Here is a 24420-nt window from a genome sequence, read left to right on the forward strand (position 1 = left end):
GCTCCCTGTTTTCAGCTGGTTTCTGGAATGCAGGAAGAGTCAAAGGATAAAAAACATATCCTCTGAAATCCCAACCACATTTTGCTGTTTAAATCTCTCTCTCTCTTCTGCTGCTCATGATAGTTGAGGTGGGGTTTTTTTGGTTTTGTTTGTTGTTGTTTTGTGGTGTTGGGGTTTTTTTTGGTTTTTTTTTGTTTTGTTTTGGGTTTTTTTTTTTTTTTTTTTTTTTTTTTTTCCAGGATGCCAAAATAAGAATTAAACATAAATATTCTCACATCTGCAAGTGCTGCTGGCCAGGAAAATTCATCTTACCCAAACACCCACAACAGAGCCACACAAGATCTGATCTATCGCATGTAGATCTTCACTAGCCAGTTGTCAATTTCACAACCTGATTTTTGGTTAAGAAAGACCATTTTTTTTCTAAAAGTTTAAGTTCCAGATTTAGTTTTGGTCCTTTAAGTGGATGCCAGTCCTGTGGTGACAAATGTATGCAAATCAGTCAGTCAATACAATAAATATTTTGATAATATCCTGCCTGAATAATCTAATTTAAATCAGGACCTGCCTTAGGTTTAAAATGTTTTAAATATCCCTCGCATTCCTCTTCAATTATATGTAAGATAATAAAGAGTTTCTTAATCTTGCCTGGATCATTGCTTGAGATGATTTATATCCCAAGATTTTCTTCCTGAGCTATCAATCATCTGAAAGCAAGAAGTAGGTGGCAGCCTGAAATTCCTATATCAGATCTTTCTGTGTCCTGAGGAGTTTTTGCCGTGGCAGTAATTTGGGCTACAAAAATAAATGGTCTCCACATGTTTTTCTATTATCTTCATGATCTCAATTATTTCTAAGTGTTATCCCAGGATAAAAACCTTGTTATCTACATATAAAATCACTGCTTATGTCAGGGTCTTACAGCTAATTCCTGCCTGGTTTAATTCATGCCTCTAACTTCAGCCCTAGTGAGAAAAACAAGCATCTGCGAAGGAGCCATTTTGTTCCAGTTATTCAAAATAAATAAACCAAATTTAAACAACTTGTACAAGCAGCTTAAACACCCACCTGCATTATAGTGCTGTAGAATGGAGATTGTATCTGGATTTCTACAGGGTCTGGGACTCTCAGTGCTGCAGAACCTAAGTACAACTTCACATTACAACAATTTTCCTGTCGAGCGTAAGTGGGAATTACCAAGTGTGGCCTCTGGAAACAAAGATGTATCCCTGCTTGCTTTAGTAATTCCAAACCGTTTGCAAACCAGCCTTTTCCATGTTTTCTCTCCATTCCAGAGTGGCTGGATCTTTGAGTGCAGCATTTTTCCTTTGTCCCCCTCTGTCTCCAGAGTCACTTGGTGGGAGCAAAATGTTATAAAGACTCAAATGGGTCCGAAATATCCCCCAATTCCTTTTTTTTGTTTTCCTTCCTTGTTTTCTGTATAAGCAGAACTGCAGTTTCTCAAGTTGTTATGTGCTCATTCAAGACAATGTTTCACTCTCTCACATTAATAAGACGGAGCATCTATCAGTGAAATTTGGGAGTCGTCGCACAAAATTCCAGTGACAAAAATCATCTGAGCTTAATTACTCCCCGTCCTCTAAAAGAGCAAAGCACAGTCACATTTTAAACAGAGAAATTTAGGAAGAAAACAAAGTGCTGGCTTTATTTAAGTGGCAGGATATTAAATGATATAGCTGTTATCTTTTCCTGTAGTATAAATTATTGAATTAAGCCTTCAGTCAGCTTGGCAGCGGTGCCAAATGAATATTACAGGAGCACAATGCAGCAAACAGAATCTGTCATTGAATCTGGGGCTCCCTTAGAACTGAAATTACAGGGAACAAAATGCTCGTGCGCTAGATTGGAAAAGGTTCATTATTATTTATTCATCTTGCCCAGCAACACAAAAAAAGATGAAATTTCATTGAGAAGGGGGCACGTCAGGATTAGTATCCATCAGAAGGGCACATCCCTCCAACTTCATCAGGGATATTTGTCTCCATAATTAGGTGTCTGTTCCACCAGAGTTTTCCATCTGAAGGACATGCCCAAGTTCATGACATGAAACAAATCACCCACACTAATGAAAAGCTGGTTTTCACCTCTTATTTCACTTGTCTGCATCTCCCACAACAGCACAAAGTCTTCGGGAAATCTTTTCATGAAGCCAAAAGAAGTCAGGCCCAGGTAGGATTTTCAGCACTGTTGCTCACATGTTTGTTTATTTTTCAGTGAAATATTCCATTATTAATGCAGGTGACACATTGTGTATTTATAGCCCCTCTCCTGGAGCACTGTTCCACACATCCCCACAATGAATTGTTCATAAATCTGTGCTCATCTCCCGTCGAAAGCTTAAATCAGTGCAGCTCCACTGCGTGCTCTCCACAACCCATCCATTAGGAGCAATTTTCCTTCTCTGCAACTTGAACTCCTGGTCTGGAATCTTTAGGGAATATTTGGGGGTTTGTGTGCAGCACGGTATCCTGTAAATCCGAGGTTTGATTGCTGTGCTCGGGGCGAAAACGTCGTGTTTTGGCATTCAGGGATCCATCCTAAATTATTTTGGGATTGGAATGTGTGTGTCTGTTAGATGAGTAATAAATTCCCTGCTACCCAAATATATTCCTAGAAAGTGTTGAAGCAATACTAGTTATTATAGAACTCTTAAAAAAAAAAAAAAAAAAGTTGGGAGTATCACATTTTGACAAAATCTTTTGTCACTATATATATTTAATTGAATAAGACTCATAATTCTCATGACTATCATGGGTTTTGCACAATACTTCCTTAATTATCACCTGTGATATATTACACCTTAAATTTCTGTGTTAGGTTCTGACAATAACAGTTATATTAGGAATTAAATCTGTATTTTACAGCTTGATTACTTGTTTCCACACCTAAGGAAAATGTGCAGTCAGTCCATAACCAGAGCAAGTTTTTTGCCGCATCTACCTCAGCTCACCCTGCCTGCCCCACCACAGAGATCCTGTTTAAATAACAGGAAAAATTGACTCATTTCTCCAGGAATACAATTGACAGGATGCAGAACCAACTAATTGAGAACGCTTCAAGTTTTTGTGCCATTTAGTGCTGGAGGAGCCCTGATTAAATAAAAGTTGTATCTCCAAACCCAAATCAAGAATGGGATTCTCCGTGTGAGTCAAGGGCAACTTCCATCCATCCCACATGGGAAGAGGGGACAAAGGAAGGGACACTTGGAGTGCCAGCTCCTGGGAAATGCCAGATTCCAGCTGTGCCTCCTTTCATCTGCTTGCTCTCATTATTTTTCAGATCTTAAGGAAGTGGCACGATTTTCCCACTCCCTCAAGCTGAGACAGGGGAGGTTTAGATTGGGTATTAGAGGAAATTTCTTTGCGGAAAGGGTTCTGAAGGATCGGAACAGGCTGCCCAGGGCAGTGGTGGCATCACCAGCATTGGAAGTGTTCAAACAAAAGTGTGGATGCGGCGCTTGGAGACTGGTGAAGGCGGTGGTGGTGGTGCTGGGATGGATGGATCTGCTGCTTTGGAAGTCTTTTCCAGCTGCAATGAATCCAGGATTCTGTCAAAGGGAACCCTTGTGCTCCTGGCTGTCATTTTAAAGACAGTTTCGTTTATAAACCCTGGGCTTGAGTGCCAGATTCCCATCATTACTGAGAGGTTTTTCCGACTTCAGCAGTGCCAGGGCTTCCCCCCGTGTGCCTTGCCACTGCCTGCCCTTCTCCCAACATCACAGGGAGATCAATGTCTCCCTGGTTTGGTGTCTGCTAACAGAGACACCGTGGAATTCCACCAGTACCCCCGATTTGACTCTTTCCATAGAAGCTGAGACTTGAAAGGAGCCCCGTGTCTCTGGAGCTCTGCACATCAACATCTGAAGGGAGAAAACACATGAAAGTCCAAGGCCCTTTGGGAAAAATCCTACGGGTCTTAGGTTGCTGCTTCCTGCTCAAACCCATGAGATCTGATCTGCCTTTCTGTGCGTGGCTGCTTCACTCTCAGAGAGTTGTGTGGCATGGGGATGGGCAGAGGGAATCCTTCCTGTGCTCTCTTCCCACAGAACATTTTCATGGCCATTTTTTATGCTTCATCTTTTCCCATCTTTCTCTCCCAGTGTAAAAATCCGGCTCCTTGAAGGGATGTGTGTTGCTTTAGGTGGTACCAAGCAGCGTCTCATCCACTACCTCTCGTTTTCAGGCTCCTTTTAAAGTCCTTGAACTCCCTGGTCCAGGCCTTTGAGAAGGGAAATAATAATTTCATTCTGCTTCTGACAAGATTCAATCAAAGACCCCGGTGCTCTTTGCAGGGAAATACTCCATGGCTTTCAAAAATCTGTGGACCCCATCAACTCCCTGTCTTCCAATTAAAATTTACCCATATCTTCAGCTGGAAAATTAAACTGACTTTGAATAAGCTGGATCTTTCATAATTTTTCTGCTGTCATTAGAAGGGGGAAGGGTCAAATTCACCTGTCCCATCCCTTTTGCTGGAGCTGACAGGTGTTTTATTAACACACTGATTTAAAAGACGCCTCTTAATCAGGTGTCAGCTTTGGCCCATAAAGTCATATTAATGTTTTGGATCAGATATGAAGCTCTATCTAAGGCACATTAAGAAAGATTCATTAGAAACTCACTACCCCTGGAATTTACAGCCTTCCTGGAACTTAATAGCCTGGATAAATTCCTCCTTATCTGGTTTGCTTATGTGAATTATGACAGTTTTGCATTTAGAAGCTTCTCCTTATGATCTTTCCTAAGGATCTATTCCAAGTTGCTCCAAATCTTGTTCAACCTGGCCTTGGACATGTCCAGGGATGGGGCAGGCACAGCTTCTCTGTGCTCCCAACCCACCAGAATTCCCCATTCCTGGTCCTGGAGCAGTGAATCTTCTGGAGTTTGGCTCCTCGGAGCTGATTCTCCCAGGCAAATCTAAACTCTTTCTCTGCAAGTAGATCATGAAGTTACTGGGATGCTCTAAGATTCACCAAAGAGATTTTATCTGCTATTATCACCGAGCAGCTTGGAGTAATGGTAATTCCATCTCCACTTTGCAAAAAAATCCCAGTGGGAAGGGAGATCTGTGCAGGAAAGGGATAAAAGCTAATTTAGAGTATTGGCCTGTGGAGTTATCCACACTCACACTAGAGGCTGGGCCTGGGCCAGCCTAAACTGCTCTTGGGATGTTCTCCTTTGCATTTCCAGCTGGGCAGAGACCTCACAAGGAGCTGGATGTGAATCCAACCAGAGGCAGAACCAGGGAAGAACAGGGAGCAGGATTTGCTAGGAAATTAAGTTGATTCAAGTGCAACTCCAGATTTGTTCTTCTTCCTCCCTGCCTGGATGAGGCAGAGCATAAATATTTAAATATTTATTATGGCTGACTAAAACCTCCTAAACTGCACTGGACAGGAATATCAGGGTGTGACATCTCCACCCGCTGCCCAGGGACTGGGAAGCACTGGGACACCCCCTGTTCTTCCATAATTATGGAAAACCCAGCGTTCCTCCTCTTCCATTAGCGCTGTGTTCATCCCCGCATTGGCTGAAGACAATATCATGTAATGAAAGAAGGAATGATGATTCATTTTCCTGCTTCAGCTTTGAATTCAGGCTGGCGTAATTATGGTCTTTATGGTGATCAAACTGATTTGGCATCGTAAAGAAATAAATACATTTTAACTTCTCATCAAACATTCCATAACTAGAGTTTATATTTACTTTCAAGCACCACTCTGAGGACTCACACATGATTTTTATGTATGGAAACAATACATTTAATCAAATATTCATATTCCAATCGATTTTTCAAAAAAATCTGAACTATTTAAATCTTAACAAAAGCAAACAGCCCCACAAAAACGCATTTGTCATGTGTATCTCTGGAGAAATAATGGGGATTGTATTGAACCTGGAGGATGGAGAAGAAATATATGGCCATTCTCTATAGGAAACACAAAAGGATGCATCAGGAAATTAGAAATGACCAGCCTGACCTTTTCTATAAATAAGAGATGGACTCCTAGGACACCATTGGCTCTGAGAGTGCACATCATTTCTCACAAATTTGATGTTATTCTCTGCTGCGGATCAGCCAGCGAGGAAAGGATATTAAAGAGAAAACAAAACAACAGCAAGAAGCTGCCTTTACTAAAATTCACGGGCAGTATTTTTGTGACATGTCCACTGGAAAGGAGCTGTAAAATATTGTGTTCCTATTCCACACTTTAAGGGCCTGCTGCATTAAGGACATGGGAAAGGGGATATAAAATGAAGGTATTCAATATTCTGCAAATGAAAAATGAGTCAAAATTCCATTTAGGATAAAACATGGGAAATTAATCCCAGGTTTACCAAAATATTTACATTTTTATGAGGTGAAGTAGGTGTTTTTATGTACATCAGGCAGTTCACTACTGGCCCAGGCTGGTACAGGAATTTAAAATGCAGAATGATGATCCCTGGGTCATTTTGTGACTTCAGAACAACTTCTCCCCTGGCAGTTCTGGGAAGGTAACGAGAAGGACTGAGGAAATGAACCCAGAAGGGAAGAAAATTCCTCCCAAAGAAAAGACAAGTCAAAGGGTCAATTGTAGAGAGAGTGAAAAAAGAAGTCTTCAAATTCCCAGCCACCATCCCAGAGAGCTGCTCTGCCTTGCCCTCGTGGTTTGCTGAACAAATTGTCTTCTCCCCTGCTCCTCAGAACAATGGAGATCACCATGAAATATAGAAATAGTTCTGCTTTTCCTTCAATCAGTCATTTAGCTTTGGATATGAAATAAAAGTTGATTATGTAATGCTATTCCTATTTTAAAAGGATTGAAAAAGGGAAGGGGAAAAAAAAAACCACCAACAAACAACAACAAAACAAAACAAAACAAAAAATCAAGAATCCTAAACCCTGTATAAAAAAAAGTAGACATCAAATATACAAAAATAATCTCTCAAGGGATGGGAAGGGTTAGAGGAGGAGGAGGTGAGTGTTTCCCTATGACTGTGCTGTGACAGAGACCACAGTTCCACAATACCGCAATTCCACAATTCCTGCTGCCAGTCCAGCACGAGGAGGAGGTGGATGGGCACCTTTAAACAGCTGGCCAGAGTGCTTCCCTGGGAAATATGCAAAGAAGCTTCACTGCCACCTGCAAAATAAATCAGCAGCACCTGAGCTCTGGGATTTTATTATCAATCAGCCTTGAAATATTTCCCCCTTAACAGTCCAGTGTCTGGAGGCGGATTCTCTGCTGAATGTAATAGCAGACTTTAACTTGCAGCTGAAAGCAAAGGACTCCAAAGGACAATTTTATGTGGAAGGACACGCTAAAGACATCTAATCTTAAATTATTGTTTTTCTTTCGCAGGCGAAGAAACCCTTCACGGGCCTATTTTTATCCAAGAGCCATATGATATCACTTATTCCATGGGCTCAGCAAATGCAGAGATCCTCCTGAACTGCACAGCTAAAGGATATCCACTGCCGTACTACAGGTGAAGTCAACCTTGGGGAAATACTGTCTCACTGTGGCTCTTTGAGTTGTGTTTTAGTCACTGCACCACCAGAAATAAACACCCCAAAATCTGGTGAGTGCTCACAGCAAGGACATACAAAGTTTAGAGTAAATCTGAGGAATGAAGGAAAAATATTTTTGCCGCTTTGCTGTAAAGAAAATTAACACAGGAAAAGAAAGGAATTGAAAATCATCCCCAAAGTGTTAAAAAAAAAAAAAAAAAGTATATACAGAATTAATTCTGCATCCACAGAGCAGCTGTGGAAAATGGGAAAATGGAAGCATGGAGTATCTGCACTTGATAAAATTTATAATTTTCCATTTATTAATAAATGCTTGGAAAGCAGAAAAGCAGCATCCTTCCCCTTTTCTAATTTCAGCCTTCCATGTGCTTATTTATGGTGTTTGTTTAGAGAAACAGCTCCAACACCTTAGAAGAGTCACTTAAAAAACCCGTGGTACAGAGGATTTTTTGTTTATTCAGTAATTATGGACTCATCATTTATTATATAACTTGGTGCCCCAAGGATCTGGAAATCCAAGTTGGATAAGAGGAAAAGCTGAGAATCTAGGGGGAAAAGGAAACAAAACAAAACAAAAAGACGTTGTGCTTTCTTCAGAAAATAATGAGGAGAGTAATGATGGAGGTGAAGGAAAATTATACATATAAAAATAAATCATTCAAGCAAGACATGAAAGAAAATCTTGTCCTATCAAATTCTTAGAGAATATTTTATTGAAGAGATTTTAACTGCTCCTGCCACAGCCTTCCCTGGAAAGTGCCATCTCTGGTTATCAGCTTGGTTTTTGGACTTCATGGCTTGATTTGTCCCCAGACACTGTGCTATGAAAGGAACCCTTATTTTCTTTATTTTCCTTTGTGAAAGGAGCCCTTAATTTCCTTTTCACAGTGCAACTTCTCCTCCTACAAGTAGAAATCCTCATGTATTTCCCAACCCATTTGCTCTCCCTGTCCTCAACATGAACATCAGCTGGTTCAGGCTATGAATTTCAAGTCTTTCCAGATCATCCACCCTTCTGTTTCATATTTGAGCAGCTTCCTAGAAAATTCCTGGACTCTTGTATCCTCCCCTGGATTCCTCACATCCACAAAGAGCAGAGGCAGCAGCTTCTATCAGGCCGGAGAGTTGGGAAGTGTCCCCCATCCCATATTTGAGATCCATAATTTTATCCATAACCTTTAATTTTTTTCTACCCACCCATTAATTAAATTGTCGGGGTTTTTTTCATCATTACTCTTTTTTTTTTTTTTTTATTTGCAAAACCTCAGGGGCTCCGGGGACACGAGATCAGAATCTGGGGGTGGATCCTGGAGCCCCGAGGTCAATTAAAAGTTATCAGGCAATCACGGCTGCAATTACACCACGACTTGGAAGGAGCAGGGAGATTTTCACTTTTCTTTGATTTCACCACAGCTAATGCTGGCTTTGTCAGATAAGGTCTGAGTCCACATTTCTAAAGTTCCAACAATTTTAGATAAATCAAGCCCAGTATGAAATTTTAATCGTCTGCTTTGCTGAGTGATGGCAAAGAACAGCAAGGACTGCTGGAGGTTTCTCTTTGATTCAGAAATATAGAACCACTCCAACAGGAAGAAAGTTAGATACAAGTTAATTTGCTATTTAGCATTTTTTTTACATCAAGAAATATGCTGATAAATGTCTTTACTTGAAATAATAATAAAAAAGAATGCTTAGCATTTCCTAAAAGTTTTATTTTACTAGGTACTCATTTATTCTTATGGACCTGTCGAATGTGGTGATAATTTTTTGCAACTCCTCCTCAAAATATTGTGTGTCTGAGAAGCACAGTGCAAGAGTTGTGTACAGCTGTAGGTGGAAGGGCTGAGTAATAAAAATGAGACACAGTTTTCCCTTTGGAAGTAACAGAGAACACAGATTACACTGGAAACAAAAATATGGGTGGAAGCATCTCTGAAACCATTAAGAGATCCATATAAATGTTCTGAGAAATATAATTTTATCTCTTATGCCTTTTTCATGAAGTCAAAATTGTCTGTAATATCAGGTACATTATTCCAGGTGTTTCCTGGTGTGATGTTGGTGGTAAATAAACACAACTTTTAAATTAGATTTATCATTTTTGGCACTTAAGCTCCTTTGGTTATAGTCACCAGAGGGTTTATCACCAACTCAATGAATTTTACAAACATTTTTTTTTACTTCCAGCCTATCCATGAACACCCTGCAGTGCATCCAGCAGTATTTTGACCTTTTTTGTTTGATTTCAGGTGCTCTCTTTTCCTTCACTTCCATTCAATATCCAGAGCAATCCCACAATCCTGAATTTTCATGCAGGTTGGAAATTGAGGGTGTTTTCTCCTCAATAATCTTCTGAGAGGAGTCAATGGAACCAATAAATAAATCCAAAGGCAGCACAAGCAGCATTCGTCAGAACAACATTTTAATATTTCAGCCCAACACAGAGTGCTGCACTAAAAGGAGATAAAGAGATTCAAATCCAATCCAAATCCAAGCCGCACGAGGATAACTGGAACACAAAAATGAAAGGGAGGAAACAGTGCACAAAGTCTACAAGGATTGCAAATGGCATCAAATATGTTAGTAATCATTGCATCAGGCTGGAGAACGATTCCCAGTAATCCCAAAAATCCACCCTTGGCAAAGAAATTGCAGCCCTGCTCTCATGTCCTTGTTCCCTGGAATGCTGTTCCTTGGATTAGCGCAGATTCTCCCTCAGAAGTGGGGTGGGATTAAAAGCTCCTTCACCTCCTGCTGCCTTGTTTCCAGGGAAGAGTTTTTCAGCTTCCCATTTTCCTCCTCACTGGAAGTGCTGCACAGGGACGGGGGTTTTGCAAGTCCTCTTCCCAATTACCAGAAAGCCTCAGGTGGCTTGGCAGGACATTTCCATTTGGATGCAAATAATCTAAGAAATATAGAACACAATGAAGTCATAAAGATATTGATATTTTTGTTACAGAGGCACACCGAAAAGATGATTTATTAAATCGTGTGAGCATATACCCACTCACAGTCCTTGGGCTCCTGGGGAACTGATCAATTCACCATCAGAATACAGGAATTTTTTTTTTTAAAGTTTAGGCTCTGAAACAATTTGTCAAAGAAAAACAATCCAGGATGTATTTCCTGTAATTGAGGGGAAATATTTTCCAATGGTTGCATGAAAAAACTCAGAAAAATACGTAGATGATCTTTGCCTTGGTGGGCTTACCTTAAAAATTCCCTAAAATAATTACCCAGATTTCTGTGATTTAATACACTGCAGAACACACAAAGTCATTAAATCATTGTCAACCACATGAATTCATTAATTCGCTTCCTTCAGTGATGTAAACATATTAATTAGGGAAAAAGCCCACACCAGGAGCTGAACCCCTGATCTATATGCAAAGTTTAATAATCATTGTACCATGGTGATTAGAATGATTATGGGGATACTGTGAAGAATTCATTTGCTGCAACTAAGCCAACGTCTTTGCATTTGTTTGGAAAAACAATTATAGGCCTTAATTGGGAGCCATGCAATGATGACAGCAGTTATTTCAGTGATTGATTCTGAAATTAAAGAGAACTGGCAAATTAAATACCAGAATATCTTAGATTAGAAAATGGAAAGCTTTAGACAACTTGGAGCATATGTAAATCCTGAAATATGGCAAAATGTGAATGCTAATCCTCTAAAATAACAGCAAAACCTGGGCCAACTGAAGCAAATATTAAAAAGGAATCGAGGAGAGGTGCAGAAACACCAGAACTCAGCTGGAATTTGTAGGAAGAATTCCAGAGAGTTGAGTGTTGCACCCAAATTTTTCAGTGTGGATGCAGCCATGAAAGGGGAGACAGCAACCCAAAGAAACCATTTCATGTCATTAGAATCTGCTCACAGAATTCCATTGATTTCGTATTTATCATGCCATTACCTTTCAAAACAACGAGTGCTCACTTGGAGGTCAGGGCACTCCCTGTACTTGTGGAGATTTCCCTTGGAGCACAGAATTGCATTCCACAGCCCAGTGTGGAAATTTTCCTGCCCAAAAACAACTCCCGAGCAGTGTGAGCATGTGGAGAGAGGTCTGGGAGGGGACCGACAAAGTCCTGTGCATCCAGGTCAGATTTCCAGGGGTAAAGTGTGAGTTTGCTTCAATCTGTTACCTGGGGAAACTGCCCTCACTGTCAGGAGCTCTGCAAAAAAGCAGAAATGGATCATTTTTATGCTGTGATCCTTCAGATAATTAAGAAGGAGATGACTGCCCTTGGTCTGGGCACTGCCAGGAGCCCATTGGCAGTTTTTGTATGAACCTTCCACCCGATGGAGGGCTTGGAATCACACCCAGAGATCAAAGGATAAAATTTGATAAAATCAAATTAACAAATAAATTTGTGGCTCTGATATAAAACCAGGAGAAGAAAATACCTGGTTGCGCAGTTTTGGGGTTGCTGACCACCTAAAAAAGTGGCATTAACAAACCCCAAACCCAAGTCCCTTATCCTTCCTTTGGCCCTCACATGAGCAAGGAAAATTCAACCCTAGCATGACTAATGGCAAAGCCACAAAAATTCCCTTCCTGAAACACATTATAGTTATTTTCTTTGAAAGAGAAATTGTATTCTGACATCTGTAAACAGCTGGGTAATGTTGCAGACACAATCCATTTTCTGCTTAGTGGACTAAGAGGGACAAATCATGATTTAAAATAGCAGTATTCTCATCATTAAATGATCAGTCTCGGACTTGCTGTATAAAAACTTCCCCCTCAGCTTTTGTTCTGCCCTCTGAAGTGCAATCCTTCCTGATCTACATCTCCAAAGCATTTTTGTTGCCAAATCCCTGATTAATCATTTGCAAGGGACTGCAAAGCATACTCAGGTACCACTCATATTGTAAAAAATAATGTAGCTGTAGACAAGGTATAAAACCCCCTCCTGACTGAGTGGATATTTTTGTGTGAATAAGTTATAATTACATTTTGTGGACATTTGGGTGAAGACTGGTGACTAAAGTAAAGATTTTCCAAAGAATACCATTATTGCTACCATTAAGATTGATGTAAGAAGCAGTCGTGTGTGAAAAATGATCTAATTTTGTGATATTTAACTACATTTTTATCATTACAGGTATGCTACAGCACACTATTTTAGATAAATATGAATAGGCTCTGTAAATTATAAGCATAATTTGATTTTTTTCCCCTCAAAGGTGGAAGCAAAATGGCACAGATATTGATCTTACCATGAGTTATCACTACAGGTTGGTTGGAGGCAGCTTGGCAATCAATAACCCACATAAAAATCAGGATATTGGAACATACCAGTGTTTGGCCACAAATTCATTTGGAACAATTCTGAGCAGGAAGGCAAAGCTTCAATTTGCATGTAAGTTGGGAAGATCATATTTATTGGAGCATTATTTTCCTAATAATTCTGCACTGTAATTTATTGGGTGATTAAAGGATCATTGGGGATTCTGTCCAAAATTACTTCCTTCAGCACTGCTTATTCCTAAAGAAACCAGGATGTTCCTAGTAAATATTAATAACAAAACCAGACATCTGATGGCTGCTGCCCTTGGGAGCCAGAATAAAAATCAGGAAATTGAAAGGTCAAGGAAGATGAGCACAATTATCTTCACTTAATAAAGGTGTTTTCACTTTTTAGGACAGTGGTTTTGTTGTTATCCCACAGGTAGCTACAGCTGGGGGGGGGAATTGCTGCAAAAAGTTGGGCTTTGAGTTTTCTGTAGCTAATGAGGTCTAACTGAGACACAGAAACATTGTTCCCCTAATTGGCACGCTGATTTTTACATTACCAAAGAAACACTCTTTCTCCTTACCCAATGTGTAAAAGTGTGAGCTGCTTTCCAAAATATTTCATATTTCAGCTCCCTCAGGTTGAGCACGTTGAATGTCTTGAGATGATTTAAAATTTATTTCATCTTTGCTCCCCGTTTCACTTCTTCACAACTTCACAACCTTTTTTCACAAGGTTTGGACGCAGTGACCGAATTCTGTGAATGCCTTGGGGACGGGGGGGAACAACAGTGACAACCAAAAAAACTCCAGATATTCCCTCCAGCCCTTTTTTTGTTTGGTTTTTTTTGCAGTCTAAAGCTCAGAGCAGTCTATTGCTGGGAGAAAGCAATTGTTTTCAAAGCTCATTAATAAAACATGTGACTAAAGCCAACCTTGTGTCACTGTTTCAGACACCAGCAAATGGATTAATTATTCATCTTGTTCCATTTCTCATAGCAAACCTGGTGTCACAGGGGTTACACAAAGGGGACACCAGAGGTCAGGCTGGTTCACAGAGTCTCTTTCAGCAGAGCTGATCAAAAGGTGTATCACTGGTACCTCACTTAATAATGTTTTACCCTGAATTCCTCAAACAGCTTTGATTTCCAAGAGCTGGTCAAATGTAAAAAGAATAAAAATTCGAATCATTATTTTACCACTTTTTCTGCTGAAACATTTCTTCAAGCCAGACTTCCTGTGTGGGAAAATTTTTCGAGATTTGGAGGTGGGAGTTGTTTGGTGACAGAACAAATTCCGTTTTAGAAAGGAGCAAGAATAGACAGCCACCTCAAAATTGTCCATGGAGTCTGGAATCCCCCAGGAACCAAGGCAGGCCAGGGAGAGAGCCAGGAAGAGACCTAAGGAATGGGAATATCCTTAAATGAAGGCACAAACAAGGTGAAAAAAAACAAAACAAAAAAAAAACAGGGGGGAGAAAAGAAAGCAAGAATATCTCCGGCAGAAAGCAAGCTCTGGGGATTATTCAGCAATTTATATCAAGCAGTTCCTTTATTTAAGCTTTATACCCCCACCAAACACTTCCCAAAGTTCCTGCAGGGAGCAGATCCCAGAGCTGGGCGAGCTTTGCCCCCAGCTCAGCCTGCTCCAGTCCTCCAGCTCAAACAGCACCATGGAATGCTAAATTTATCCCATAATCAAGCACTGCACCACTTTTCCACTAGTGGTGACAGATATTTACATCCTTCCCCATGGAGAAGAGAGAGGACAGACAAATCAAAGGCTGTTATTTACACTGACAAGCACAAATTTACAGGAAAATGCTTCAATTTAGCAGCATCACTGCAGAACTGGGAGTTTTAAGTTGTCTTACAATAGGGAAAAAAAAGCCAACAAACCACAGCACATGGAAAATGTCATAATGACCTGATGAGAATAGCGGAACAAATTACCTTGAAACACTTATTTCACAGTCAGCATTTCCTTGTTTCTTATTTTCATGTTGCCATCCAATTTAATTCTTTGTTTCAACCAGTACTTCAGGCTATATCTTAAAATCCAGGCAGGCAGGCACGTTGCTGTTCTGACACTTCCATTCAACACCTCAAAAAACGGGATTCTTCCCTGGACTGGAATGCTTGGCATATTGTTGCAATCTGCCTGATAAACAATTGAATCAAACCTATTATCCAAGTACCAGGGTTTATGTGTATTTGTCTCTTTACTACAAGGCAACTAACTCTGAGTTGGAGTTTGAATTAATGATACCCCCAGAAACCTATTCAACATGTCAGCTTAATACGTGAAAAATACTTTTTTCCTCGGTTCGAGTCGGGAAGTTCTCCGAGAAGCAAAATAAAATGCGGGACAAGATTAGAAATATGTCTTCAGGTTCAGCTGGAGTTTGGTGCTTATCCTGTATTAAAACCAGAGCTGTCAAAGGAAAGCTGCAGGAGGAATATTGTACAGAAGGCAGCGGCATAGATTATTAAAGCTACAAGCTGAAAATGAGAGACAGCGTCAGGCAGAGGGAGCACGTAAATGCATTAGCGGGATGCAAGGATGGCAGGCCCTTGGCATCCCAGCTCCCTGCACAAGGGTTGTTTTGTCATAAATAAACTTGAAAGCTCCTTATAAACCCCGCACGTCTCCCGCTCCCCTGCCAGCAGCACATTTGGAGCAGCCCACGCGTGTTTTGTCGAGGTGGAAGCTGTTGTAAAGCTTTGGTGTCAGGGCTCGGCTTGTGCAGCCGGAGCCAAACGCAGGAGCGGGGCCCTTGTCCAGGCTGGACTCTGGAGTCACGGCCGCCATCCACAGGGCTTTTCCTCTTCCTGGTCAGTGCTGACACCCAGCACAAGGTCACCTGGAACACTTTAGGCCAGCCTAAAGGGAAGTCAAAGCCTTGGGAAGTTCATCTTGGAAGTAGGCCCGAGTCAGCTTGAGGGAGGGGATGAGGACATGAGAGCTTTTCCTTCGGCTTTTGCACAACTGAGAGCCACGGAACCAGTAGAGGATTCAGTTCTAAGCTGCACCAGGGGAAGTTTAAGCTGGACATTGGGAAAAAAGTTCTTCACAGAAGGACTGGTTTGGATTGGAATGGGAGGTGGTGGAGTCACTGTCGCTGGAGGTGTTTAAAATCAGACTGGGTGAGATACACAACGCCATTGTGTGGCTCATAAGGTGGTGTTAGGTCATAGGTTGGAGGTCATTTCCATCTCGAATCATAGAATCACAAAATCACAGAATTAACAGGGTTGGAAAAGACCTTTGAGATCAAGTCCAGCCTTTGCCCAATCTCCCCCTGCTTGTAAACCACATCACAAAACGCAGCATCTACTCATTTTTTGAATGCTTCTGAGGATGGGGACTCCATCACTTCCATGAGCAGCCAGTTCCAAAGCTTGGCCACTCTTTCAGTGATGAAATTTTTCCTAAGGCATTTTTATTTGAGGCACTTCATGCCTCCGAAAAAAAGACAAACAAAAAACCTGTTAGGGAAAACTGCTTCAATACGGCTTCAACCAGAACTTTCTCCCAAGGCACACAGGGGATTTGCTTTAATTATTTCCTCAGTTTTAAGCAAAAATAACTGTGTGCAAACAACTGGTCTTGAGGGAAATCCCCGTAACAGGCTGCATGAAACAGCTTGTCCAGGCCCGTTACTTGTTCTTTTAGTTCTCAAAAACATCTATAGCAGAGGCATTAAGGGACATGCAGGAGAAATAAGAAGTGCAATTAAGCAAACTAGAATAAAAAAGGATTCCACAATGAAAAAAGAATCAAATTCAAAACTAATTCATAATTATTCAGGGCCTAAACCCAGAAAATTCAGTATCAATTGAGAGCATCTTGTAGCTTAGGGATCTTAAATTAGATTCTCAGTCAAATAATTCTACCTTTGATGATAAAAGGCATGATGACTGCAGGTTTCTCAGACCTGAAATTCTGAGAAACAACGACAACAATCTAATTCCATGCCTCAAATTGGTCACTTCGCCCTGAACCACACAGAAGGGCACACGGTGGAGCCATTAGATCCCATATTTTAAAGTTCTGCACAATGCTACAGACCCAGGAAGGATTTCTCCTCAGAGTTTTTGGGCTCCAACCACATTCTCCTGGTTTTCAAAGTGGTGCTCAAGGGTTTTGCTTGCTGCTTATTCTGAGTAGCATTTTCCCAACACTGCCACCCTCCCTGCTCTTGGCCAGTGCTGATGTGCTCACAGCAATGTGGCTGAGAGTGACAGTGCTGGAGCACTTGGAATGAAATCTGCAGCTCCCAAGAGCTTCTACGTGCTTTTTGACAGAGACAGAAGACACAGTTTTGCTGAAATAACAAATTAGAGGCAATAATTCCTCCTGGACTGAGTTTCTGCCATTCTGAAACCCAAAAAATAACAGTCCACCATTAGCATTTAACCATTTCAGGGAGGAATATATAAAACCAAATCAAACCCATTTAGTGTTTGCTGGATGGTGACAGGCTGAGCTTTAGCAGAGCCCTGTTGGAGGAGCTGGCTGGGAGATGCTCAGCCAGCATGAAAGCCCACTTTTCATCTGATTACTTCATCGTGTTATTTACCTTCGAGTGCACACAAATTACAGAAACATCACAAAGCAATCCGGCAGCCTCGGGATGTCATAACCCTTTTCACTGGCAGTGTATGCTTTGAAACAGAAAATGGAAAAATCAATAGGCTTGGATCAGATAGGCTGAATTTGCAAGGTCTGGACATGCATGAATTTAAGGCTAAATGGCACCTACACTCCTGGCTGGGTTGTGTTGTGGTGCTGTGTGTGTCCAGAAATCCCTCTGTAACAATTGTATTTGATTAAAAGGTGTGCTAGCTGTTGTAACTACCACCTGGAGTAAAGCTCTCTGGGTCTTTAAGCTGATTGTTAATTCATCACAGCACATGAGGGCTGGAATACTGATCAGGCTCCCTGGCAGTTGGATTGCAGGAATGAACTCTGGCAGCGCCTGTCTTTCTCGAAAGGAGGCATAAACTGCTCAGTTCAGTGCCCAACAGGCACTCAGGGATGACCAGCTGATAACTGAGGAAGGAGGAAGAGCTCAGCTTGCCAGAGCCAGGAAAAGGTCATCATCAAAAGTACGAAATGCATCTCCAAAAGTTTGACTTGGTTTTCTAGATTCCCTTTTCTGCTTGAGGGAGGTATCAGGTAAAGCCACAGACTTTCCTCTGTCCACAGAGAGTCATGGAATGGCCTGGTTGGAAGGGGCGTTAAAGATCACCCTGTTCCACTCTCTGCCACCTCCCACTGTCCCAGGCTGCTCCAAGCCTCTCCAGCCTGACCTCGGATACTTCCAGGGATCCAGGGGCAGCCACATCTTCCCTGGGCACCCCATGCCAGAGTCTCCCCACCCTCACAGGGAGGAATTTCTTCCCAATATCCCATCTAACCCTACCCTCTGTCAGTTTGAAGCCATTCCCCCTTGTCTGGGCCCTCCAGGACCTTTCCAAAATCTCTCTCTCCATCTCTCTTGTAGCTTCCTTCAGGCTCTGGAAGGCCACAGTGAGGTGACCCCAAAGCTTCTCCTCTCCAGGCTGGACAATCCCGATTCTCTCAGTCTCTATCCTCATTCTAACACCACTCTCTGCCCTACACATGCTGAGTCATGCACTGACCCCAGCTCTCTGTTTTAAAAGGGTGGACTTTATATAATCCACGAATGGTTTGGGAGGGACCTTAAAGCTCGTCTCATTTCAGCCCCACTCCCACAGGCAGGAACATCTTCCTCTGATGCAGAAACACATCTCAGCTGCAGATGTGTGGAGAATCAGCCACAAAATTCTCCTTTGCATGCTCTGCACAGCCCTCCTGGTGATCCTGGTAACACCTCCCAGTCTGCATCTTCCCTTCAGTGGGTGAGGAAAAAATGCAGCGTGCAGTGGGAGCACTTGCTGTGGATCGATCCTGTCTGGAGGATGGAAGTGCTGCTGTCATCTCTTCCATATGTCACGAAACAGGCTCACAGCTCAAAATTGCCTTTTGGGCTTCTAAGCACAGGTAGAATCCAATAGCACTGCAGCAGCAGCAGCAGCCACCCTGCCTGGTGTGGGGAGCTGAGGGCCAGGCTCGGAGAGAAGGAGATACAGGGAATAAACCTCATATTTTGACAAAATTCTGCTTGGAGTGAAAAGAAGGAGAACTCTCATTTTTCACTTCTGATTGTTATGGACACTCTGTACCAATGCTGCAGCTCTCTCTGCAGCAGTTCCCGTGGCAGGAGACCACGCCAAGGTCTTTCCTTAATGGATGCTCTCCATGGAGAGCAGACCCAGCAGCCTCAGGCAAGTTTTCCTTTTTCTGCCCCTTTACTTCACAGTTTCCTCAGAAAATCAGTAAAAACCTGGTGAGAACCACTGCTGTGAGGAATACCGTATTTCCAGGGGTAACAGCCCCACCTCTCCCAGCTGTCTTCGCAGGAGAAGTGCTCCAGCCCTCTGATCAACTTGGTGGCCTCCTCTGGGCTGGTTCCAGCAGGGAGGGATCTCTAAGGGGTCCTTATCCTGCTCTACCCACCCCAAATTGGGGCACTGGGCATCCTTCAAGGCTACTTTGAGCAGAACACATGCAGAGATTCCCTCTAAAATGATGGAATTTAATCACTCCAAGACCAGAACTGCTGTAAGACCTCACCACGCTCAGCTCATCTTCCCGTAACCCCGCTGAGCTTCCCAGAGTTTATTTCTTTGCAGAATTCTGTGCACACAGAGCCTCTCACAGGCCCCAGGAAAAGCAGGATCCACCAGTCAGCAGTGATGAAGCAGGAAGCGTGGAAGGGTTTCACCTGCCTGCTGACAGGACAAGGCAGGGTGATAATACAGCTTCTATTTTAGAGCCCTGATATCACAAGAATGGGATTATGCAAATCTCCTGACATTCCTGAAGACACAAAGAACAGCCTGGAGTCTTAAAACCAGAAGATGTGGGTGTGTCTCCATAAGGAAGGGGTTTGCTTTTCCATCGTTCCCTCTTTAAGTCTCCTCTGCATCCTCAGAGCCGGTGTGATGTCCTTTGACACCAGGAGCTGTCTTCATGGCCTCCTCTCTCCTGTTAAACACATCCTGAAGATGATGGCAGCAACATTCCCTGTTTATTTTATGTTGGAGCAGACCAGGCACATCAGAAATTCCACTTTTCTGCCCCTCCAACGGTTTAAGCATCTCTCTCAAAGTACTTCACCACTGTGTTCAAGGCTCTGCTCTATCAGCTCTTGGTTAAAGCTGCTTTATTCCAGGTTAGTTCCTCAGACTTTTATTGTAAAAGGAGTTTTTTTATCTGTGAAACAGAGATCTACATTGCAGAGTGGTTGTAAGGAGCATTACAGGCAGTGAACCAGGCAGATAAAGTAGTAATAAGGAACACAGAAGTATTTGAAGATTATCTTTTAGTTCTATATTACTTACTCTTCTTTAGATCCTTTAAAAGTGTTTATCCTAAATCAACCCATTGCCAGTTGTATTGGAAAAGCAATATATGTGATTGAGATATGGTGGGGAACAAAGCATCCACAGGTCCCGGAGCTGATAGATTCTGATTGATAAAATTTAATACTTGGGAAGGATAAAACCGGTCTATGTTTGCAGTTTGGGTGATTTGCTATTTTATCTGCTCTCCTTTCATTACAGACAAGGTGATGTAGATTCCAATAGATTGTTGAGTGAAATATCCATGATGTTCACGTGAGATCCTTCATTTTTTGCCGTGACAAAAGGAGTTATGGTGGAGGTTTGCAAGGAGAAAAAAAAGAACTAAATTATTTGGAATAAATGATTGGCTTTTTTTTTTTTTTTTCCCTAATAAAAATAATGAAATTAATTGAGCAGTTATTTTTGCAGTGAAGGTTGATCCTGTGTAATGTTTTAAGGTAGCTGTCGTCTATTCTGTAGCTGATATTGAAGAAGGAGGAACAGCGTGTAACATTTTGACTTTTCATGGAGTGAAGGAATGAGGTCACAGGCGTTGCCTTTTTCAACAGGAAAACCACATCTGGCACAGAGAATGCACTGAGCTGTAAATATCCATTTCTAAATGCTACAGCAAGAACAAATAGTGTAACCTACACCTGAAATCCCACTGACAAGATCCCCTTCATCAATTGCTCGGGTAAATCTTGAAATTCCCATTGCAAGGAATTCTTTGAGGGCTTTGCAGCTGGAATGAGGGAGGTAAAGAAGGGGCTGGGGGTAGTTCAGGGTAATTCTACAAGAATTAATTCTGTGCTGGATCAAGATCTCCAAAGGGCTGGGCAGGAATTTGGGAAGAGCTGAAATAGGCAGGGACATTGACAGCAGTGTGTGAGAGCTCTCTCTTCCTTGCCACTTTTCCTCTCCTCCTTGCCATTTTTAATTGTGTGTATTACGAGCCTTGATTATTATTTTGTTGGTAGAAACATTATAAAAAGAATTAGTGGCCTGAAGTGGGACTGTGTCCATCAGAACCCAGTGCAGGGATGCGAGAGGTTCTTCTGCAGGACCAGGGTACAGCTACCTGACCCCCAAAACAAGGTCAAGGTCTGAGGGAAGGGAGAAGTTCCTGAACCATCTCCATGAAGTTAAAAACATGTTTTTGTGGGAGCAGCGGGAAATATGAAGGAGAAGAGAGTTTGGATAAGAATTAAGCCCCCTGCCAAAAGGACATTTTCCCCAGCAGCCAGGGTTGTCTCCTGTGGAAGTCAGTGTAGTTGTGGCAGGGATAAATCCGACCCTCGAGGTTCAGCCCAGAAAGAGAAATCTGTCTTTAAGAGCTCTCCAATCTGGAGAAAACTCCTGCAGACGGCGAAGTGACTCTGGTGATGACAGGTGACAAATGAACCGTGCCATGACAAGTGAGAAAACTGTTCAGGAATATAAAATATTAAGCAAATACTCCCTCTGTGCCCCTCCCTGGGAGAGGGGCAGCTCCTCAGCGGTGCCTCTGGCCTGCAGATGGGCTTGGGAGCAGGAGCTCTAAGGCTGTGTCAACACTTACTGCTCAGAGCAAGTCCTGTGCTCAGCTCAGAAGAGAAATTTAATATTTTATGCTGCTAACTCTGTAAAAGCAGGGGGAAAAATAACAAAGGCCAGATGTGGACCAGCTCTACAGCTTCCCAGCATGTTTCTGTGCTCTGGGTTTCTCGGTGCACGAACAAAAACCAAGCCAGCTCAGGGTTTTTCTCTCCCTCACCTCACCCTCCCTCTTTAATTTAATTGTGACCTTCCACTTTTTTCCTCTAGAGAAGCTTGATATTACTTTGTAAAGGGCATTTTCACTCCTTAATTGAATAAGACAATCAGCCTGTGGCAGGAATTATTGTTCCCCACCTTGAAAATTAGTGCCTGGATTGGCCATTCAGATCATTTAAGCTGAATTGAGGACCCGGGGCCTGTGTTCATCCCGAAGTGTAAATTACAGGTCCTTTCCCTTGGAAGCTCCAAAGTAATTTAACGAAATAAGGAAGCGCTGATGAAGGTCCTTGGATGATTACACAGCTTTGGAGAAGGACAGGACCCGGTGATTGTGGTTTTCCCTCTCCTTTTTGACAAGCAGCTCCATCAGGGAATTTTGGGGGACAGGGCTGCTTTCCCTTTACCCACACTGGGATGGATGCAGTGTTCCCCTAAGGTGGAAGTGGGAACAAAAGTGGGAATTCCAGTGGATTTTTAACCTGTGCTGGTGAGACACTCAGACATTGTCCAGGCTGACTGAGCTCCAGATCTTCCAGACCTGACGTGTTAAAGGCTCACGAGTGTTTCAAATGGAGCAGTACAACTCAGCAGGCGTTCAGGAGAAAATCCAAGTTTTTAAAAGGCAGGAAATGGGAAATACTAAGCAGCTTTCAGACACCTTAATTAGAGATAACACCGCTCTTAATCTCAGCATTGAATTCATAGAAAATCAATTAGAACATTTAAAAAATTGAGATTAGATGCTAACGGGAAAAGATTAATGTATTGACAGTATTATCAAGACAAAGGAACCGTCAGAGGGTTTGTTCAGCAAGTTTAGTGCTGTTTGGAAAGCTGAAAAAGAGAGTTTACTTTGCAGTGGAAGTTGCAGGGAAGGAGATTAGCTATTCCTTTGGGAGATATTTGGAGAGAGAAGGATATTTCCATAACACACCCTGTAGTATCCAGGCTGCAAGAGACTGGTGCTCATCTCCTGTGAAGCAATTCAGTACAAAAATACTGAGGGGAAGCAATAAAACCTGGGATTGATGTCCAGGAGAGGTCTGGGGTGGTCTGGATAAGCACAGCCTGTAGCTAAAAGAGCTTTAACCCCAATTTTTTTGGGACTTCCTCGATGTGAGAGAATTAAAAAAAAACACAAAGCAAAAAAAACCCCAAAATCTGGAATTGTGGGGCCTTCCGGAATATGAGATAATTTAAAATATTCAGTAGGGTTCATTTTTATTATCTGTAGTTATAACAGACCTAAATTCTCTGATTCGGGCACCAAATTCAGGCCCAAATGGGGCCCCTAATTCATCAGAGCCAGAGCAAAAGAAGGTAACTAATGGTCAGCTGATAACACAACTGCTGGAAATTCTCACAGCAAATCATAACCAGGAGCTTCCTTGGAAAAGTGCTGAGCTTGTCCTTTGCACCCCATTTCCCTGTGAGGAAATTCCTGTTCTGCTGCATCACTGCAGGAGCACCTCTCCCATTGCAATATATCACAGGCAATAAGAGACAGAGAAAAAAAAAATTAAAATAAAAAGGAATAGAAGTGATCTATCACAATTTGACACAGGCACGTGGAAATGTGAGGAATTGTATTGATTTGTCCTCAGGAGCATGGCTAATTTGTAAGGAGCTCTTGCTCCTCATGCCTTAACATTCATTGCACATTTCAATACCAAGTAATTACAACCATTATATTTGAGATTATGTAATGACAAAACATTTATTGGGGGGAGGGGAATCAAAAGTTCAAGAAAGCATGAAATCACATTAATTCAGATGAACTGTGGTAATTATGCAAGGTGATAAATTGGAGTTTCTCTAATTGCCTGTAACAATTTTATATATTAAAACACCCAAGTTTCCCTGGTTTCCTTGGAGAAGTTCTGTGCTCCTTCTTAAGATGGACTGGCTTGGAATGGATGGGTTTGGATGGACTGCCCCTGAGCAGGTTCAGGAATTTCAAACACATGACTGAGAGGTTGAAATGGACGAGTTGCTGCTTGTGACTTTGTTTTTGTTCCTACCTGACATTTTTAAAAAGCCGTTCCCTAATCCCAGGAAAACTGACCTTTCACTCTGTTCTCTAGTTAAATCTGCTACTCTGGCACATGTAAGGCAGTTTTATATTAAAATAAACCAAACAAAACCCCAGATGTATGGGGAACAGTGGCAGTGGGGAAATTAGAACAAATATATTAATGAGCAGTCAGCAACTGGTTGTTGCTTGGAGGTACCTGGTCTAGTGGAAGGTGTCCCTGCCCATGGCAGGGGGTGGAACAGGATGGGCTTTAAGGCCCCTTCCAAACCGAAACACTCTGGGATTTATGATTTGCTTGATTATTATGAGCTTTGAAACATTAAGGAAAAAATAATGTGTGGCTGAACCTATTAATTAACCTATTAATTGATGGAAGTGCCTCAGCAGGAAAGATTTCTGTCCATCACTT

The 24420-nt window shown here is 42.0% G+C and overlaps 1 protein-coding gene across 2 annotated transcripts in view; it reads left to right on the forward strand.

Moving 5' to 3' along the window:
* CNTN6 (contactin 6) overlaps window positions 1-24420 on the forward strand; it is a 123385-nt gene that overhangs the window by 35540 nt on the left and 63425 nt on the right. The window contains exons 3-4 of one of the 2 annotated variants that reach the window (XM_040076140.2): window positions 7367-7493; window positions 12785-12909. In XM_040076140.2, coding sequence (XP_039932074.1) covers window positions 7367-7493; window positions 12785-12909 — 252 coding nt within the window. Of the gene's footprint in view, window positions 1-7366; window positions 7494-12733; window positions 12910-24420 lie in introns of both variants that reach the window. The other variant, XM_040076139.2, reaches the window with a different exon arrangement.

The sequence above is a fragment of the Hirundo rustica genome, chromosome 12 (assembly GCF_015227805.2).
Source record: "Hirundo rustica isolate bHirRus1 chromosome 12, bHirRus1.pri.v3, whole genome shotgun sequence".
In the NCBI taxonomy this organism is placed as follows: domain Eukaryota; kingdom Metazoa; phylum Chordata; class Aves; order Passeriformes; family Hirundinidae; genus Hirundo; species Hirundo rustica.